This window comes from Eurypyga helias, unplaced genomic scaffold, assembly GCF_000690775.1.
Source record: "Eurypyga helias isolate BGI_N326 unplaced genomic scaffold, ASM69077v1 scaffold8477, whole genome shotgun sequence".
Lineage (NCBI taxonomy): Eukaryota > Metazoa > Chordata > Aves > Eurypygiformes > Eurypygidae > Eurypyga > Eurypyga helias.
The window spans coordinates 420-18,448 of NW_010259748.1; the positions used below are offsets into that span (position 1 = coordinate 420).

General features: G+C 42.2%; 1 protein-coding gene across 1 annotated transcript in view; it reads left to right on the plus strand.

Moving 5' to 3' along the window:
* LOC104511949 (ATP-dependent RNA helicase DDX3X) overlaps nt 1–16,475 on the plus strand; it is a 16,682-nt gene extending 207 nt beyond the window's left edge. The window contains exons 2-17 of the mRNA XM_010154753.1: nt 916–973; nt 2,041–2,091; nt 7,219–7,342; nt 8,498–8,638; nt 8,723–8,822; nt 9,253–9,388; nt 9,895–9,980; nt 10,600–10,698; nt 10,778–10,938; nt 11,142–11,286; nt 11,385–11,529; nt 11,803–11,984; nt 12,075–12,192; nt 12,401–12,557; nt 13,508–13,635; nt 13,934–16,475. Coding sequence (XP_010153055.1) covers nt 916–973; nt 2,041–2,091; nt 7,219–7,342; nt 8,498–8,638; nt 8,723–8,822; nt 9,253–9,388; nt 9,895–9,980; nt 10,600–10,698; nt 10,778–10,938; nt 11,142–11,286; nt 11,385–11,529; nt 11,803–11,984; nt 12,075–12,192; nt 12,401–12,557; nt 13,508–13,635; nt 13,934–14,016 — 1,914 coding nt within the window. The 3' untranslated portion in view covers nt 14,017–16,475. The remainder of the gene's footprint in view (nt 1–915; nt 974–2,040; nt 2,092–7,218; nt 7,343–8,497; nt 8,639–8,722; nt 8,823–9,252; nt 9,389–9,894; nt 9,981–10,599; nt 10,699–10,777; nt 10,939–11,141; nt 11,287–11,384; nt 11,530–11,802; nt 11,985–12,074; nt 12,193–12,400; nt 12,558–13,507; nt 13,636–13,933) is intronic.
* The last annotated feature ends 1,554 nt before the right edge of the window (nt 16,476–18,029 follow it).

Sequence of the window (18,029 nt, forward strand, 5' to 3'; positions counted from 1 at the left end):
CGGCCTCGTCCCTGCGGCGTCTCCGAGGTGGGATTTTGGCAAGCGTTGTCCCCACGGCGGAGGTTGGCGTAGTCCAGTGCGAGAGGAGATTTATGCAGCGCTCCCGTTGGCAGCTCCTGGAGAGCCACTTTCACCTAGTGGAGCGTTGGTTTTGTTTACTGTTTAAATGAGGAAAGTTCTTTAGCCTCATGGGTGATGCTGGGATCGACCAAAGCAATCGGAATTTAAGTAATAGCTTTAAAGATGATACGAGGCCTGCCATGGGAGGATTTTTGTAGAATTTGGATGCCCTGCATGGCAGCACGCACAACTGAATGTCTGCGAGAATAGTGCTTTCGTATCTTGGCCTTGGGTTGATCCATGTCGTATTGGGAGACACTTTTCTGCAGTTGGTCTTGTGTGCGATTTCAATTGTATTTAAACACATTATTCCCAAAGAATTTTTTAATCTTGCCGTGTGGGCAGACAGCTGTATAATAAGACAGTGTTGAATCTCTGGGGGTTGCCCACTCCCTTCTGCTGAAATGAATCCGTGTTGTATTTGACCTGAGATATTTGGGTTACGTGCTAGTAATGCCTTTTGGTAGGCTTTACTGGGATACTGATGGCTGTAAATGAAGCTTTAGAAAAACAGGAGTCTGGTGTTTCACGGGTGTAAGATGCTCTGCTGGTCTTGTTGCTTGTGTGGTGTGTGTTTACTGGTGGGTACGAAGGCGGTTGAAGGTGGTAGGGCCTTGGGTATTATCCACAGTTTTGGTGGTTGTTTGCAGGAGACGTAACTGATACTATAAACAAATTTCTTTGCAGCAGTAACTTGTTGGAACACTTAACTGCTCTTGATAAGCAAAAGAACATTTTGTATTTTATCAGAGATTGATGATACAACATGTTGATACTTGTTTTGTTTTTTCCTAGTTTTCTGGTCTAGACTTGAATTCCTCAGACTCGCAGAGTGAAGGAAGCTCTTCAAGCAGTAAGTACATGCAAGTTCTCAAGCTTACAAAGTTTTAGGAATAAGGGTTTTGTAGCTGTGACTGAATCAAAGATTGAGAGGTTGATTAGGAAATTGAGGAGGTTGCTAGTGATGCCTACTCTGAAAACCTAATATGCTTTAGGTAGGAGCACTCAATTTAGCAGTGGTATGGCACGTGCAAATTTCTTAAGCACTTAAGAACTCTTGTTCCGGTTTTGTCCCAGATTTCCTGTTGCCTCTAACAGCTGAGGCTGCTGTAGTAATGTGAAGATCTGTCTTAAAACATCCAGCTAGAGTGGGAGTGTTCAAGAGTGAAAGTGTATGAATCCTAATACACTGAGTAGAAACTGCATTTTCTCACACATAAGGCTTATGTACAATGGGAAGAGAAGGGAATCTTCCAGGAATTCATATTCAGCTTGTGCCTCTGTATTCTGATTCATGTTGCTTAGCAGACAGATGCTTCTGGATTGTAAATGAAGAATGCTATTCAGAGGCAATTATGTGTGGCTTCCTGTTTAATCCAAGCCAAACCGATAGGGATGGCTGAATTTAAGGGGAAGGAAAAATACTGGTAGTAACAATACTGTGAGTGCCAATACTTGAATGACACGGTGAAAATCTTAAGCTGTTCAAGTATCTGGCACTAGGTTAAGCCTTAGTGAGTTCTAGGAAGACAGGTTTTCATCACAGACACTAGCATCCCTAAAGGGCATGTATGCCTTTGTCAAAGAAATAGCAAGACATCTATGACTTTAAAAAAAAAAAACCACCCCAAAACCAACCACACAACAAAGACCGTGAATATGCCCCAAAAAATCCAGCTACCTAAATGGACATGCAAGAACTTAATCTTCACTGCATTGGTCCTATGAGAGATGGATATCAAGTGCTGTGTTAAAGAGCTGGTTTGACGATGCTGTAAGAACATCTTCGAGATTGTGAGGCAGGCAGCTTTTTTTTTTTTTGTTTTGTTTCCCCTAACCAAAAGCTGGTTTTGGAAAGCGTGATCTCAAAATGTGCTAACACTGCAGTCTTGTAACACTACCTTTCTTTTGTCCTTTTAGAAGGCAGATACATTCCTCCTCACTTGCGGAACAGGGAAGCTTCAAAACAGGGTATGTATCAGAAATACAGTGGTGACACTTGTAACTGGTTCTTGGCCTGCGTTGGAATCTCTGGGAACAGACTGCTGAGGGCTTTGACATGTTAAAATCTTATACACACTGCTTGACTGTTCTGTACAAAGCACTGCAACTCATTCTTCTGCTCTTAGTGTGCTGTTCTTGGTCCCTTCACCAGGTTATAGTCCAAGCTCATGTTGTGTCTGACTGGCAAAGTTATCAAGCAATTAACTGACTGAAGCAAGATGGAGTCTCCCACTGTGACTAGCTCTGTAATGTTCAGTGTCAATTGTAACATCTTGGAAGTGCCAGTTTTTCTGCTAGTGACTGTGATGTGGAACTTGTAGTAACTGGTTATTAAGAATCCATTGACCAAGTGAAACTGTGCTATTTGTTTGTTTTACACAACTTGCCCTTAACTAGGGAGCATGAGAACCAAAGCAGATGGCCTCATTTAGCTTCTTGCAGTTTCTGTGCAAGTCTGCAATGAAACACATGACCAGTGTTGGTCATGTGTTTACATGGGGAGGGGAGTGTGTGTGTGGTGTGTGCTGATAAATGGCCTCTATATCTTGCACTTGATTTTTTTTTTTTTCAAAACAAAGCATGATAAAAATTATGGAGCTCTTCAGATAGAGGTTATGATTTACTTCCCTGTATGATGCAAAGATTGCAGGTAGTGCTGCATGCATTAACATCATGCCTAATGACTTGTGTAGATAAGAGAAACACTTCCTTGAACACTTACTCAAGTACTGGAATGGAGGAGCTAAACTATTTTCTGCTGCGCTACAACTTCAGGAAAACTTAAGTCTCATCTGTTTCTAAAACAGTGGACTTTGACCGATTCTCTTCAGTGCTGCAAGAGGATTCCTTCCATTAGGAGGAGGAGAATATTGAAGTGTATGATGATTCACTTCCAGTGCAGTTTTAAATTTGACTAGGTGAAAAACATTCCACTCCAGTTTTATGCCATGTGAAGAAACGGATCGGTCTGGTTTTGTCTTGCCTTTGCATATGTCCATGCTAGTGCTGTGGTGTGTGTGGCTGTGTGGTTTGTTGTTGGTGTGTGGGGGGATGTGTTGCATGTGTGGTTGGTTGGTTTGTTTTTTTCTTTTTATTTACCTAAAAGAAGCATGGCATAAAGCACCAAATGGTGAACAGCCTGTTAGAGACCTGAATGTTTTGGGAAAAGCAGAGGGACTGGTTGACAGCTCAGGTGCTCTTCAAGTTCCTGGGCATGTTAGCTTGATGTGAGCAGTCTTTCATAAACTAGATAACCCTGAGATGGATGTGCACGTTTCTCAAAATCAGGAAGCGAAGTTGGCTTGTGTAGATTTGCTGTTCATAGCTTTCCTTTCTAATATATGGTAATTTGTACCAAATTCCAGTTAAATCTTTGGGGATATTGGATATGGAGGGATACATCAGTCTTAACAGGTCATGATATGAACTCAAGGTTATGTATAGGACTGTCACTGTCATCTTTTCTGTGCAAGACCAGAGTTCAAACCCTGCAAAGTATGTGTGATCATGTGTGGCTTTTTTGGGGGCTGCAAGCTTCACCTTGTGAAACAAGTCATGGAAGTTGTCACATAACTTGTTCAATTAATAGAACATCATTTGCCAATTTTTCCTTTGTAAACTTAATGTTTCAAAACTTCCTTTAAACCTGAGTATCACTAGGCTCCTCGTAGCTCCCTGTGACTCATGATGGCTAAACAAAAAAGCTACAATGCCAGTTCACACCCCCACACACCCCCACACTGAAAAGTAAAGTGGGCATCATCAGAACAGTGATGTAAAGCTGAGCTATTTTATAGGATGAAGTCTGTTATGGAGTTGTACTTTTGTAAAAGTAATGTTTGCCTCTGTTATTTACAACTAAATTAACAATTGCTTCTTGGGCCATGTTGAAGCTGTACTGTATATTGGCTGCTCCTTGGAATCTTAAGCAACAATTTTTCAAGGAGTAGATATTAGCAAGCAGTAGGTGGGAGAGGCCTTCAAGAATCGTGGTATCTGACCATCTAACAACCCTTGATGCAGCCTTAAAGTGTAGTAACCTGATAAAATTTTATTGATGTAAGGAGAAAAAAAAATCAGTTAAAGTATTTGGTAGAATGGTGTTTTAGTAATCCAGCAGAATTGCCTCACTGGCATACCATGACCTTAAGGACTTCTGTGAAAGTCTCTTAATTACTGCATTCAAAAACTTCGGGGGAAAAAAAATTCTCCTCTGTGGTGTTCCTTCAGACACACTCTAGAAACAAGCAGTGTGTAGTTAGCTTGTGGTTCTCACTTTCCCCTCTAGCTAATGACTCTGTAGTAATTCATAGACACATTGCGCAACAGGCTTACTTGCAGCGAAGTAAGAAATGGCTTGAGGCATTGGGCTTAATACTTTGAAAATAGCTGTCAGATGTATTCATGAAGAGCTGAGCATCCTCATGATTTCAGTAGGTATTGTCAGGGGAAGCATGTTAAGGCATCTAGAGTATTTCTGTTTAAGCTCCTCTACCATGCCTTCTTCAGCTTGCTCTTTCCATACACATGCAGGTTTGTCCCTGTTGTAATACTGACCTGTTAAGTTTGTACATGGGAACAAGACAGTACAGAACTGCAGGAGTTAAGAGTATGCATAAAAATACGTCCTTAGGTTACTTAATGGCAGTTCTGCTTTTTGGCTGTATGGAGCTCAATATGCAGGGCTGTCTGGTCTAAACTGGCTTGCTTCCATGAGCTTAGCTTGATAATGCTGAAGCTTGTCATCTCATTTTCTTGTTAAACTTCCTGGAAGCTGCTGTTGGATGAAGTCTGATCTATAGTAGATTGAGGAGTAGGTGTCAGAATTTATATTAAGGGTCTTTTCTGTGATTCTATTTTTCTTATCTTGAAAAAACTGCTGTGACTACTGCTGTGTGTGGCAGTTCTTAAGCTCACAGTGGTAGTGTTGTAGCATTATAAAATGCAAATTAATGCTGATTGAGGAGCACTGACACTTCTACCACTCTTCATAGGTAGAGGACCTCAAATTGCTCTGCAAGTTCATTAACCTGAAGGTGGGAAATATGTGTGGGATGGAATCCATAGGTTTTTACTTCAATTAAAAAAAGAGGCATGACGTTTTAAAGAATTTCCTGGTAACTCTTGCAGGGTCTTGTGATCATCCTCTTCACTTCAGAGAATTCAGTCTGTGGTCTGTTGCAGGCTGTCTCAGTCCATTTGCTTTTGATTTGCCATGAGTTGTTAAAAGTTGTGGTGATGTCTTCTGCTGGCTGGTTACTTAAAGTTGACTTGTACGGCCTGGACCTCTGTGCTGCGCTGATCCACAAGTAAAACCAAAGTAGGAATACCAAAGAAAGGAAAGTGGAATTAATGGCCCTAGTTGTCAAGCAGGAGGGTGTATGTATGTATTTGTTAAAGACTTATTCTGGAAGTTGCTGCACTACCTTAAAAATAGGGCAAGGTATCAGCTTCAGAAACTAGTGTAGTAACAAGGCAGATGAATAAGCTTACTTTATATGTTATTTGGAGTATAAAATTTAGACTCCTTTCTGGAACTCCTCTGACCTGGTAGAAGATGTTTATATAGTACAGGGTGAGCCCAGTTTTTTTCCTACCAACTACACCTTCCTGAAGATGGCTCTGTTGGTACCACTGCTGTTGGATCTCAGGCAGCATGACATACCCCAATGTATTTAGTGTGTTTTGAAAGTTACTCCTAATAAAAATCTGGATTTAGATGCCTTTGAAACAAACTGCAGATAACTTTCTCATACGTTAATGAAGTGATTATGGTATTCCTGATATTTTGTCAGCAGTCTGTGTGTGTGAAGTTACTTTAGTCCTTAAGGATAAGTTTACTCCTTAGAGCACTTTGGAGTTCGTGAAGCATTCCATGAACTTATATGCTAAGCAGGGATTATTTTTGCTGCCTGCCTCAGTTAGACAGACCAAATGAGTTGTAGTTATGACACTTTTTTAAAAGTTCCCTTGTGACTAGCACATGTCTGGATTCTGGGGAGTAGAATTTCCTAGTTCAAAAAAAAAAAGGGGGGGGGAGGAGGAAAAGGAAATGTCACTCTTCAGAGAACATCGAACAAGGTTATGGTAACTATGGTAGCAAAGCTTTTTCAGAGAGGTAGGGCCTAGAATAACACTTTTGAGTCATTTTGTTTTGTGGTTGCTTTTATTGTCTGTTGCATAGGCCTTGACTGATTTTGTGGAGCTAGCAAAAGCATGCTGGCTAATAGGAGTGACATTGTTGATCTGTTTAATGAAATCTGCCAGAATCCTATAGTTGAGTCTGATTAGGTCACGTTCTCAAACTTCTGAATGTTTGAACTCTGAATCAGAATTTGTAAGTTCTTAATCTACCAAAGCACTGTTTTAATGCTCTACACTTCTGCTTACCTCTCAACCCCGATCTCTGGAAAAAAACTAGGCTTTTTACTTTATGGTGCTGGCAGCTGGTGTATCTTCTGTTCTACTTGGTCCTTTCTCTTTGAGTTAATATACTGAAGTAGACATCTACTGTAGGTAGGTGTAAAAGTGCTGTGGAAAAATTCAGGATGGTAATAGGTTCTGAAGAACTCCATATCCCTTATGGTGCTGTTAATGTGCCTTTGTGTAGATCAGACTGCTCTGTGTACTTACGGTGTGACAACACATTCTGATTTCTGTATGGCTTTTTAGTGCAAGGGTTAATACACTGTTTACTGATCTCCACCAGAGGCCTCGTTAACCTCACAAAAATTAAAAGCATTATCAAGAACTCGTGTTAAAGTTGGAGAAATAATGTAGGCGTGTCAAGACTTAGTGTCATAAGGTTTTTCTGATACCTGTCTTTCCAGAGTAGGCAACTTAAATATTAGCACTAAGGCAGGTTTTAAAAAGCACCTTGCAGGGCTTTCAGCAAGTTCTGATAGACAGTGAGAAATGCTTAGTCCCTGCTTGAGTCAAAGTCTTAACACCCATGCATCTTCCATCCTTCCTGCCTGCCTTTCAGTCCTGCAGACCTTCCAGCAAAGGCTTAATGGACAAAAGTTAGATTTATTTGTTTTCTTGGAAAAGCCTAGAACTTTGCAATATATAGCTAAAAATACCTTTCTCTACTAGGTTTTGATAGTGGTGGCTGGAGTTCCAGCAGAGACAAGGATGCATACAGCAGCTTTGGTGCACGGTCTGACCGTGGAGCAAAATCAAGCTTCTTTGACCGTGGAAATGGATCAAGAGGAGGAAGGCAAGTACTGATTTATCTGGGTGGTGCATACAAAGTCCCTCTCAATTCTAGGAGTGCACCTGTAATCTTGGTATTAAAATCTGAGTTCTAGGCGTGAACAACAGGATATAAGGTAGGAGGAAGCTGGGAGGGGAGGAGAGCGAGAGAACCTTGCTTTAAAAGTGATGTGTTCAAGGGTGGGAAACTTGCTTATGTTGAAAGATGTGCCCTGTAGTCCACTGCCAGCCACTCACTGCATCTGTAATAACTTGCTGACTTAACTCTTTCACCAAAGAAGTGCTAGCTGGGTGGCTAATTACAGAAAAATAAAGAAGAGCTGTTAGGAGCACATAAGACATCAAAATGGATTTTTTTTTAAATTTCAAATTTTTTTCCTTTGTTTTAAAAAGTGTAGTTAATACAACTGGGTGAGACTCTTGCAGGTTCTCTACCTTACTTGATCAGTCTTACACACATCATGCGTTGTATGCTCAAGTGTGGTGAGAGTGACCTTTATCGACTAGTAAAGCTGATGGTAGTCCTGTATCCAGACTTTCTCAAACATGATTTACCAGACCAAAAACTAAACAGTTGAGGTAAGGCCTTTTTCCACCTTTTTTCCAAGTCAGTAATACAGGTGAGCTCCCTCTTTATAAAATAATCATGTGACATGTAATGTAGTCCTTTAGTTCGTTCACTTGTGGTGGGGGAATAAAGGAACAAATTGCAGCACTTGGGGGTTTTGTCTGGACATGGGAGACCTATGTAAAAATGAGGCACAGAGAAAGGGGGGGGTTCCAAATGATAAGATGCTTGAGTGGCACTCCCTACAAAAAAAGGCAAAGTCTGAGCAACTGCAATTGCAGCTCTGGCAGATGAGGGATTGTTTACATTTGTTACACTGAAGCAAATAACTTTGGTACAAGGTTCAGTGTGTTAAGCTACACTGAGCTGTGACATCACATCAGTCTATGACAGAATAACGTGACCTAGTCTGATGGCTGGGGCTTAACTTCATTTTGTAGGTCAGGAAGAACATACAGATAACCTGATGACTTTGAATTGTTTCACAGTTGTAAATGTAATACACAGAGGGTACGCTGCTAGACTTGATACGCATGTATTAAAAAATGCTGTTACCCAGGATTGGTGGCCTGATACTCTTGCTGTATTTAGATATGAAGAGCGTGGAAGAGGTGGCGACTATGATAGGAGCGGCTTTGGTAGATTTGACCGTGGTGGGAATAGCCGCTGGTCTGACAAATCAGATGAAGATGACTGGTCAAAGCCTCTTCCCCCAAGTGAACGCCTGGAACAGTAAGTAATGGGAAAGTGTAAATTTCATACAACAGGGTCAGTTGATGTGTCTAGCAAGTAAAATACTTTCTCCTCTGTTTTTAGAGAGCTCTTTTCAGGAAGCAATACTGGAATTAACTTTGAGAAATATGATGACATTCCTGTTGAAGCAACAGGCAGCAATTGTCCTCCACATATTGAAAGTGTAAGTTGTTTTTTTTAATCTGGCTGCTGATGCATCTAATTGTGACTGTTTTGCACATGAAACATGATGTCATGCTGTCTGAAGTTTAGGAAGGAAAGGAAATGGTGTCTTGCCTTCCTACAGCTAAGCTGTTTTGCAGAGGAGGGTTGCATATAACAAACTAAGACACGGGGGAAATTATGTGAGGTTGCTCCAGTTAATACTTGTAGCTCACTTTATAGTACTGCTTGGAAGTGTTGGTTTGTTGGAGCAGCTGCTTAAATGTAGGCATTGTGTCATGCTAGGAAGTATGCTAGGCAAGGCTTTTCAATAATTGCTTATGTGACTGGACTAAGGAGGTACCAGACTCTTGGTAACTAGCTCCTGAGTATCATGTTCCATGGTGGCTGAAGGGAAGGGTCCAATCTTACTAATTTTAAATATCTTACAGTTCAGTGATGTTGACATGGGAGAAATTATTATGGGAAACATTGAGCTCACACGCTATACCCGTCCTACTCCAGTCCAGAAACATGCAATACCTATTATTAAAGAAAAGAGAGATTTGATGGCCTGTGCTCAGACAGGTAAGTTGGTAACTCTTGGTCTCTCTCAATAGTCTTGTATTCCTCAAGCTGCAGACAAGAGGTTCATAAGGTAGTGTAACTTTCTGTTCAGAGTATACTGTAGTGTTGGCTTTGAGCAACCTGGTCTAGTGGAAGGTGTCCCTGCCCATTGCAGGGGGGTTGGAACTAGATGATCTTTAAGGTCCCTTCCAACCCAAACCATTCCGTGATTCTATATCAGCTGTAGAGTCTTGTAACTGCTTTAGATGTGGCTTCACTGGATCTACTGTTTGTCCTGAGAGAAATCTTCATGGCTTAGATCACACTCAGTTGAAGGTTTTGTGGTGCCAAGTGATAAATCTTCTGTGGATAACCTCTGCTGGCTAAGGAGTGCACTGCAGCAGCATAGGTAGTGTCCATATACTAGTGCAGATGTTACTGAGAATATGCTGTGTTACAGGATTAGTGTGTAGCTGGCAGTATAGCTGCTTTGAAAAAACTCTTAATACTGAATTCTGTTCTAATAGGGTCTGGGAAAACAGCTGCGTTTCTTCTGCCAATACTGAGCCAGATCTATGCAGATGGCCCTGGTGATGCCTTGAGAGCTATGAAGGCAAGTATTTTAAATACCCAGTACTGGAACAGCTGTGACCAGTGTGTTGGTTTTGCCCTGTATGTTGATGCCTGCTACTGAACAGTGTCACTGTTATTTTGGGTATGATAGGCAAGCCTCTCAACTTCTGTAAGACTTCTAGTTATTTCCCTTGAAAAAATGCAGACTATGGAACTTTTTTTTTTCCCCTGCCTAAAGATTTGATGGCATAACTGCCTAGAGAAAAGACTGTCTTTTGTTGCATAAGCTTTAAAGACTCTTCTTTGCCACAAAAAAAAGTTACTTGGTCACATGTCTATGTTGTAGTGATTTTAGGTTAGGAAATACCAGGCTTTATGGCTGCTAAGACTCTGCTGCTTAAGTTGTAGATCACAGTGCAGGTTGTAGAGACCAGGCTTGTGCAGCTGTGTTTCTGTTAGCATGCTAACCAACAGCTGAATCTTGCGTGCTGCAGTAGGGCAGTCTTCAAGTGCAGTGCTTAAAGTTGGCTCTCAGCCATGCTTTTTCTTGTTAAGACAGACTTGGTGACCTGTTTTGAGCACTGCTTATAGTAACTGTTTTAATTCCCCTCATATTTGGGCTACTTATTCCAAGTTGTGTTTTTCTTTTTCTCCCTCAGGAAAATGGAAGGTATGGGCGCCGTAAGCAATATCCAATCTCACTTGTCTTGGCTCCCACTAGAGAACTGGCTGTGCAGATCTATGAGGAAGCCAGAAAGGTATATCTAGGAGTTGACCCATAGTTATAACCTAGCTTAGGTATAGTTTTTCTTAGAGCTAACTTACTTTGTTTTACAGTTTGCGTACCGTTCCCGAGTTCGTCCCTGTGTTGTATATGGTGGTGCAGACATTGGCCAGCAGATCCGTGACTTGGAACGTGGATGTCACTTGCTTGTAGCAACTCCAGGACGACTGGTTGATATGATGGAGAGGGGAAAGATTGGATTGGATTTCTGCAAGTAAGTAAAGTGTCTGTCCATATACTGATGGCTTGACATCCAGAAACTGTAGCTTTAAAAGTGATGTGCAGAGTTAATGATGCTTGAGTTCTAGCTTTCAAACTGTGTAAACACCTAGCTGAGAACTTGCAGACCAGTCTCTGTGCTGGGTTACAGCTTAAAGAAAAAGGCTCTGAAGAACAACCTTTTTTGCTACTATTTAGGTACCTGGTGCTTGATGAAGCTGACAGAATGCTTGATATGGGATTTGAACCTCAAATTCGTCGAATTGTTGAACAAGATACTATGCCACCAAAGGGGGTTCGTCATACCATGATGTTCAGTGCTACTTTCCCCAAGGAAATCCAGGTACTTTATGAAAGTTCAAATCTTTTAACAGCTCATAAATGCAAGTTGTGGAAGGAGGAAAAAAATAATTATTTGTGGTTTTTTTCCTCTCTCGTTAGATGCTGGCTCGTGACTTCCTTGATGAGTACATCTTTCTGGCTGTTGGCAGAGTAGGTTCTACATCTGAGAATATCACACAGAAAGTGGTATGGGTGGAGGAGTCAGACAAGCGATCATTTCTGCTTGACCTGCTGAATGCTACAGGTAAAGACAATTCTCTAATAAGCAGATGAGGCAAGCACTTCTGCTTGAGTAGGTGAATGAAAGGGTGTTTTCTTAATATGCAGTGAATGTATTCCACTGACGAAATGCCAGTTGTAAGTTGATGTGAGCTCTTCTGGTAATACAGAATGGAGAGGGAGGGCTGCTCTTGTCCATTCTGAAGACACTGCAGAGAACTGAAACTGCCCTTTATCAGGGAGTGGAGCCAAGTATTTGTGGAGCTTTTCTGCTAACCTGCGCTTTAATTATCATTAGGCAAGGATTCTTTGACTCTGGTGTTTGTGGAAACTAAGAAGGGTGCAGATGCTCTTGAGGACTTCTTGTACCATGAAGGGTATGCCTGCACAAGTATACATGGGGATCGCTCCCAAAGAGACAGGGAGGAAGCGCTACACCAGTTCCGTTCGGGCAAGAGCCCAATTCTTGTTGCCACAGCAGTAAGTGAAATTTATGTAGCTTGAGCCAGTATGCATATTACCTACTCTGTGGATTTGTATTAAGATCTGTTTTAATCCTTTAACCACTAGGTAGCAGCAAGAGGACTGGACATCTCAAATGTAAAGCATGTCATTAACTTTGACTTGCCAAGTGACATTGAAGAGTATGTACATCGTATTGGTCGTACAGGCCGAGTAGGAAACCTTGGTAAGTGATCTAGAGTTTCCATAGACTGCACCTCATACCAGAGTGGATAGGTGTAGTAGTATTAACTAAGTAGCAAGCTGCAGCTGAGTACTCAAGGGAAGTCTGTGTGCTGCCTTGTGTGACCCGAAGCTGGTCACTGCTGTCCTGCCGGTGCAGAAGTGCTGCAGTGTATTTGCTTTGTGTGGGGCTAAAACAATGTTTACTTCAGGTCTTGCCACCTCGTTCTTCAATGAGAGGAACATAAACATCACCAAGGACTTGCTTGATCTTCTTGTTGAGGCTAAGCAAGAAGTACCATCTTGGCTGGAGAACATGGCTTATGAACAGCATCACAAAGGAGGTGGCAGCCGTGGGCGATCTAAGAGGTAAGGGTCACAACTTCAGCTGAAGCTGTACTTAACGCGTTGCGAGAGGCAGTTCTGTGGCTTGCTTTCAGTTGAAAAACACGATTGGAGGAAGGCAAACCAGCCAGCCCAGTAAGGACTGAGTTAGCTGCATCAGAAGGGGACAGCTTAATGTCGGGGTTTGTTCTATTTTGCCATGAGGCAGTTAATCCATAAGGCTTTTCTTTTAAGCAGACAGCTAGATAGGCTGAGATAGAATGACATCTAGCAAAAATGGCTGTAGAACTCCTTGAAAGCACTTCAAAACCACTTTCTAGGAATGCATATGCCATAGATGTACCTGAAGTAGCTGTTTTGATGTTTAAAAGGTAACTCTTGTGTCCTGATGTAAAACAGGAAAGCAGAACTACAGGAGTGAAGTCACTTGTAAAATAGTTTTTCTGTGGAAAACTAAAATGCTTTAAGCTGGTTATACAAAGCTATGTTTATTGGCTTGAAATAGGTAGGAGGAGAAGCAACCTTTCCTCTTAATGCGAGATGATCGCAGGAGTTCTAGTTGCTTGGGTTTTTTTCCTTCAAAGTATGCCTATAAAATGGTTGTTCTTCTCTACAGTGTGAAAGGTGGTCATGAATACTTCATTTCACACTAAGATTAGGGCTGGAAATTCGGTGCAGCAGAGGTTGCACAGAATTGAACCTTACCAGGACCCGAGAAAGTAATTGGTGTGACATGGCAAGTTCAGCATGACTCTGCTTGAATGGTGAAATCTCATTTGCTACCTCAAGATGCCCTTTCCGGAGAGCATTGGGATGCTTGCAACAAAGTGTGCTGAACACAGCACGTGTACTGGTTGAGGGCTGGCTGTAGTTAGTAACCAGGGTTGGAGACGTTTAGTAGTTGAATCTTAATGCCTGCGGTGCTTAAAATACCACTGACTTGACTAAAGTGTTTGTTTTTGTCCTTTATGCAGCAGCAGATTCAGTGGAGGTTTTGGTGCCAGAGACTATCGAACAAGCAGCGGCTCTGGCAGCAGCAGCTTTAGTAGCAGTCGGTCAACCAGCAGCCGCAGCGGAGGAAGCGGCAGCAGAGGGTTTGGAGGTAAGAAGATCCAGAATGTTCGCAGTAGTAGAACTTCTGTAGGTAATGTTTAAATACAAGGGCAGTGGTGCTTATGTGAAGTCTCAATCCTTGGATGTAAAAAAGTGCAGGTTTCCTGTCTCTGGGTTTGTTGCTCTCCCTAGCATGCTAGCATTTCAGTGTGTGCATTTGACAGTACTTTTGGGTGGGTTTCCTTTAGTAGGCAGTAGGCCTCTTGTCTGTGCCCTGGGCTGTTCTGTTGTGAAGGCGCACGTCTGTAGCGCGTTAATTAAGCATCGCTTTCTCTTGCCTTTCATAGGTGGTGGTTATGGAGGCTTCTACAACAGTGATGGATATGGAGGAAACTATAACTCCCAGGGGGTTGACTGGTGGGGCAACTGAATCTGCTTGCAGCAGATTTCCTACCAAACAAGCTAATATGGAAACCACATGTAACTTAGCCAGACTATACCTTGTGTAGCTTCAAGAACTCGCAGTACATTACCAGCTGTGATTCTCCACTGAAATTTTTTTTAAGGGAGCTCAAGGTCACAAGATGGAAATAAAGGAACAAGTAGCCCTATCTCGAAGGTGGTTTTGAAGACTCTATTGCTGTAGTCAGGATTAACTCCCCTCCCACCCACCCCTACCCAGAAACTGCATTTATAATTTTGTGACTGAGGATCATTTGTTTGTTAATGTACTGTGCCTTTAACTTTAGACAACTTTTATTTTGATGTCCTGTTGGCTCAGTAATGCTCAAGATATCAATTGTTTTGACAAAAAAATAAAAATTACTGAACTTGGGCTAAAATCAAACCTTGGCACACAGGTGTGATACAACTTTAACAGGAATCACTGATTCATCCATAATACTACAAAGAAAAACTTATGCGGTAGCCTGCATTAGGGCTTTTGGTATTTGCAGATCTGAAAAATAAAACATCTTGACGCATATCAATGCAATTAGTTTCTAATGTGGCAAAACTGTACTAAGTTAAAGTTCTGATTTGCTCACTCTATCCTGGATAGGTACTTAGAACCTGATAGCCTTTAATAAGCCATTCCAGTCATGATGAGATGATGTATGGATACATGCATACATTAAAAGCACTGTTTTTGAAGTTAATGCAAGCAAATACAGCAATTCCTTTTTCAATATTGAGGCAGATCATTAATGTGAGCTAGCCAAATGTGGGCAGAACATTACAGGGAACGTTTAAAGGTCTGATAACTTGAAATAGTTTTTAGGAGAATTCATCTATTTAGACTTTTTAAAAATGCCTGCCATATGAAATTGAAATGGTAGAATGGCTGACCATGGCAGTGATTGGTCCTCCCTAAGGGCCTGACTGAATTTTTGGTCTAATAACGCATGCTAGTGTTGATGTTTTTTGGTCAAGAGGGTATGAACAGGAAGAATTATGCAGCAGGCTTTATTTTAATGCAGATTCACATTACTCTGTTCAAGCTGCGTGGAGATGTTAAACTGGCTTACTGTAGACTTTGTGAAATGGCTCCAGAAGAGTATCAAACGAACCTGAGATCACAGAGGTTGGAAATGTACATAAACTGCACAAGGTTTCAATTCTGCTATTAAAGTGCAGTTTTAGTCAGTTTTAGTTGCATAGGTTTCCATTGTATTTATAGTCTGTTTATGCTAAATCTGGCCAAAGATAAGTATTGTCCACCAGAAACAAACGCCTCTGCCGCTTGGAACTTCTGTGCTGACTTGGTGGCCAGAGTAGTTGACAGCTAATCTACAGTGGCAGAGGGAAACGGCAAAAATCTCCTAAAGTGCAATAGATTTTTTCAAGTGTATTGTGCCTTGTTCTAAAATTTTTATTAAGTAGGTGCACTTGACAGTATTGAGGTCATTTGTTATGGTGCTATTTCAAGTCTAGGTTTAGGCCCTTGTACATTTTGCCCATAACTTTTTACAAAATCCTTCTTTTATTGCACATTCAGAGAATTTTATATATGTCTTGTGTGCGTGTCCTTAACTTCCAATCTTATTTTGTCTCTTGGAGATTGAACGCAGCTTGTTTAAGGAGAAGGAAATAGATTCTAAAACTTATTTGGGACCACGGGAATGATAGCTGGGAAGAAAACTATTTGCACACGACAGATTTCTAGATACTTTTTGCTGCTAGTTTTGTGTAATATTTATTGAACATTTTTGACAAATATTTATTTTTGTAAGCCTAAAAGTGATTCTTTGAAAGTTTAAAGAAACTTGACCAAAAGACAGTACAAAAACACTGGCACTTGAATGTTGAATGTCACCGTATGCGTGAAATTATATATTTCGGGGTAGTGTGAGCTTTTAATGTTTAAGTCATATTAAACTCTTAAGTCAAATTAAGCAGACCCGGCATTGGCAGTATAGCCATAACTTTCTGATAGTAAAACAAAAATTGGCGACTTAAAATTATAAACATGCCAAGGTTTTGATACACTTGTCTTAAGATATTAATGAAACACTTCTAAACACTGATGTGAAGTGTCCAGATTCTCAGATGTTTGTTGCGTGAGTTTTGTTTAGTTGTGTGTTTTTTTGGTTTTTTTTTCAGTGAATGTCTGGCACATTGCAATCCTCAAACATGTGGTTATCTTTGTTGTATTGGCATAATCAGTGACTTGTGCATTTTAGCAAGTTTGATCGGCCAGCAATACTTTCAGTTCAGATACAAGGATTCCAAACAATATGCAAGAACGGATTTAAACTTGCTGAATGTGGAAATTTGAACTTCAAGTCACTGTAGGTTTAGAATTGCTTACTGTATTAGTTTAGATGCTAGCACTGCATGTGCTGTGCATATTCTTGATTTTATTAAATAAAAAAGTTGAACTGCACAGTCTACTCGTTTGTGAAGCGTCACTCTCCTGGTGTGCGAGGTCTGTAGCCTAAGCAGTCTCATGCACGTGCAGCTCTGGAAGCAGGTGAATCTAGTGTGGTACACGTCAGCGGGACTGGCAGTGGCAGCGAGGTGTAGGGCCGTGGCAACCTTCGGATTGTGTCTTGCCCGTTTGGCATACCTGCAGGGCCTTTCTAGGGAAGCCAACGTGGCAGGTGTGGGGCAGATGGAGATGGCCTTCTGGTGTTTTTCCTTAGGGATACCAAGTTTGGCTGTAATAGCATTGTTCAGATCTATTGAAATCAGATTTAACTGAGGGCAGAGTAAGTCCTCAGTTAAAGGATTTACTCAGCCCTTTAACATCAGGGGCTGTCTCACAGTTGTGCCTCGTGGCTTTTGCCAAGTGCCTTGTAGTTGGCAGCTTGAATCTTGCTGTCTTGCCTCCTGGTTGTTGCTAGGCTTGGAGACGCTGTGTGCAAAGTCCTCCCTCTCCTCCTCAAGAAAATATTGTGTGCCCCCTCCCCAGCTAGCACTCTGGTTTTGAATTTGTTTTCTAAAGCTCAACTATGGGATTGAGCTGGAATTAGGCTGGAATGAGGTTAAGTATGGGAATATCCAATGGTGTACAGTGGAAGGACTAGGTTTGGGTATTCCCAGCCTGTCTCTGAAGCTGGACAAAAGTCTTGCTTCCTTTAGGAGAATGAGACTTAGAAAGAACCTGGGTTTAAAGTTCTGTGCTGAAATGGGTGAATCCCTGGAGCCCAGGGGAGAGGGGAGAAAGTAATGCCTGGGAACCACTCCACAGCACTGCGGTGGGGATGCATGGTGTGGGTCGCAGTGCGGTAAAGGTGTGACGTGGATCCACCCTGGAGCCTTACAGTGCGTGCGTGTCTGTAAAAGGAATCTTCCCTCCTGGGGACACTGCCTGTCAGTGATGCGTACGGGCTGTGAAGGTCCATGGGAAGCAGGAAATGGGCATGCTCACCAGGATAGCTTACTGGGGGATGCTGGCTGTGGACCACACTAAATTTACCTGCTTTAGACTTGTACTGACGATCAGCTTCATCACGCAGGGCTTTGTGTCGTCATGCTCTGTCCCTGGGTGTGCCACATGCACTTCAGCTTATCTTCTGAAAGCTCTGACCTGGCGCTTCCCCCTGGCCCCTAGCACATCGCATAGCTGGAGCTGTAGCAGCACGGAAGGACAGCTGGGAGAGCGAAGTGTTGTGCGCTGCGGTGGTGGCCCGTGGGATCTGGAGTCGCGCCTTGCAGCGTCCAGGTGTGTGCTCCGTGCTTGAGCGTGGGGTTTCCTGCTCACAGAGGCTGGCACAGGTGTGGCAGGACGAGTCCTTGGGCAGCTCCTAGGGCAGACCTGTGAGCGATGCTCTGGACCGGTGACCAGGAGGGTAGTGGAATGGTTAGTGTCTTACGCAAGGGGAGCTCCGGGTGAGTGAAAGCTGAAGGAGGAAGCCTGTTGCTAACGTGTGGCAGAAGCGGTTAGGGAGATCCTCTTCCTGTGAGGCTGGAGGGAGTGTTTTGCCTCTGTTGGTATGAGGT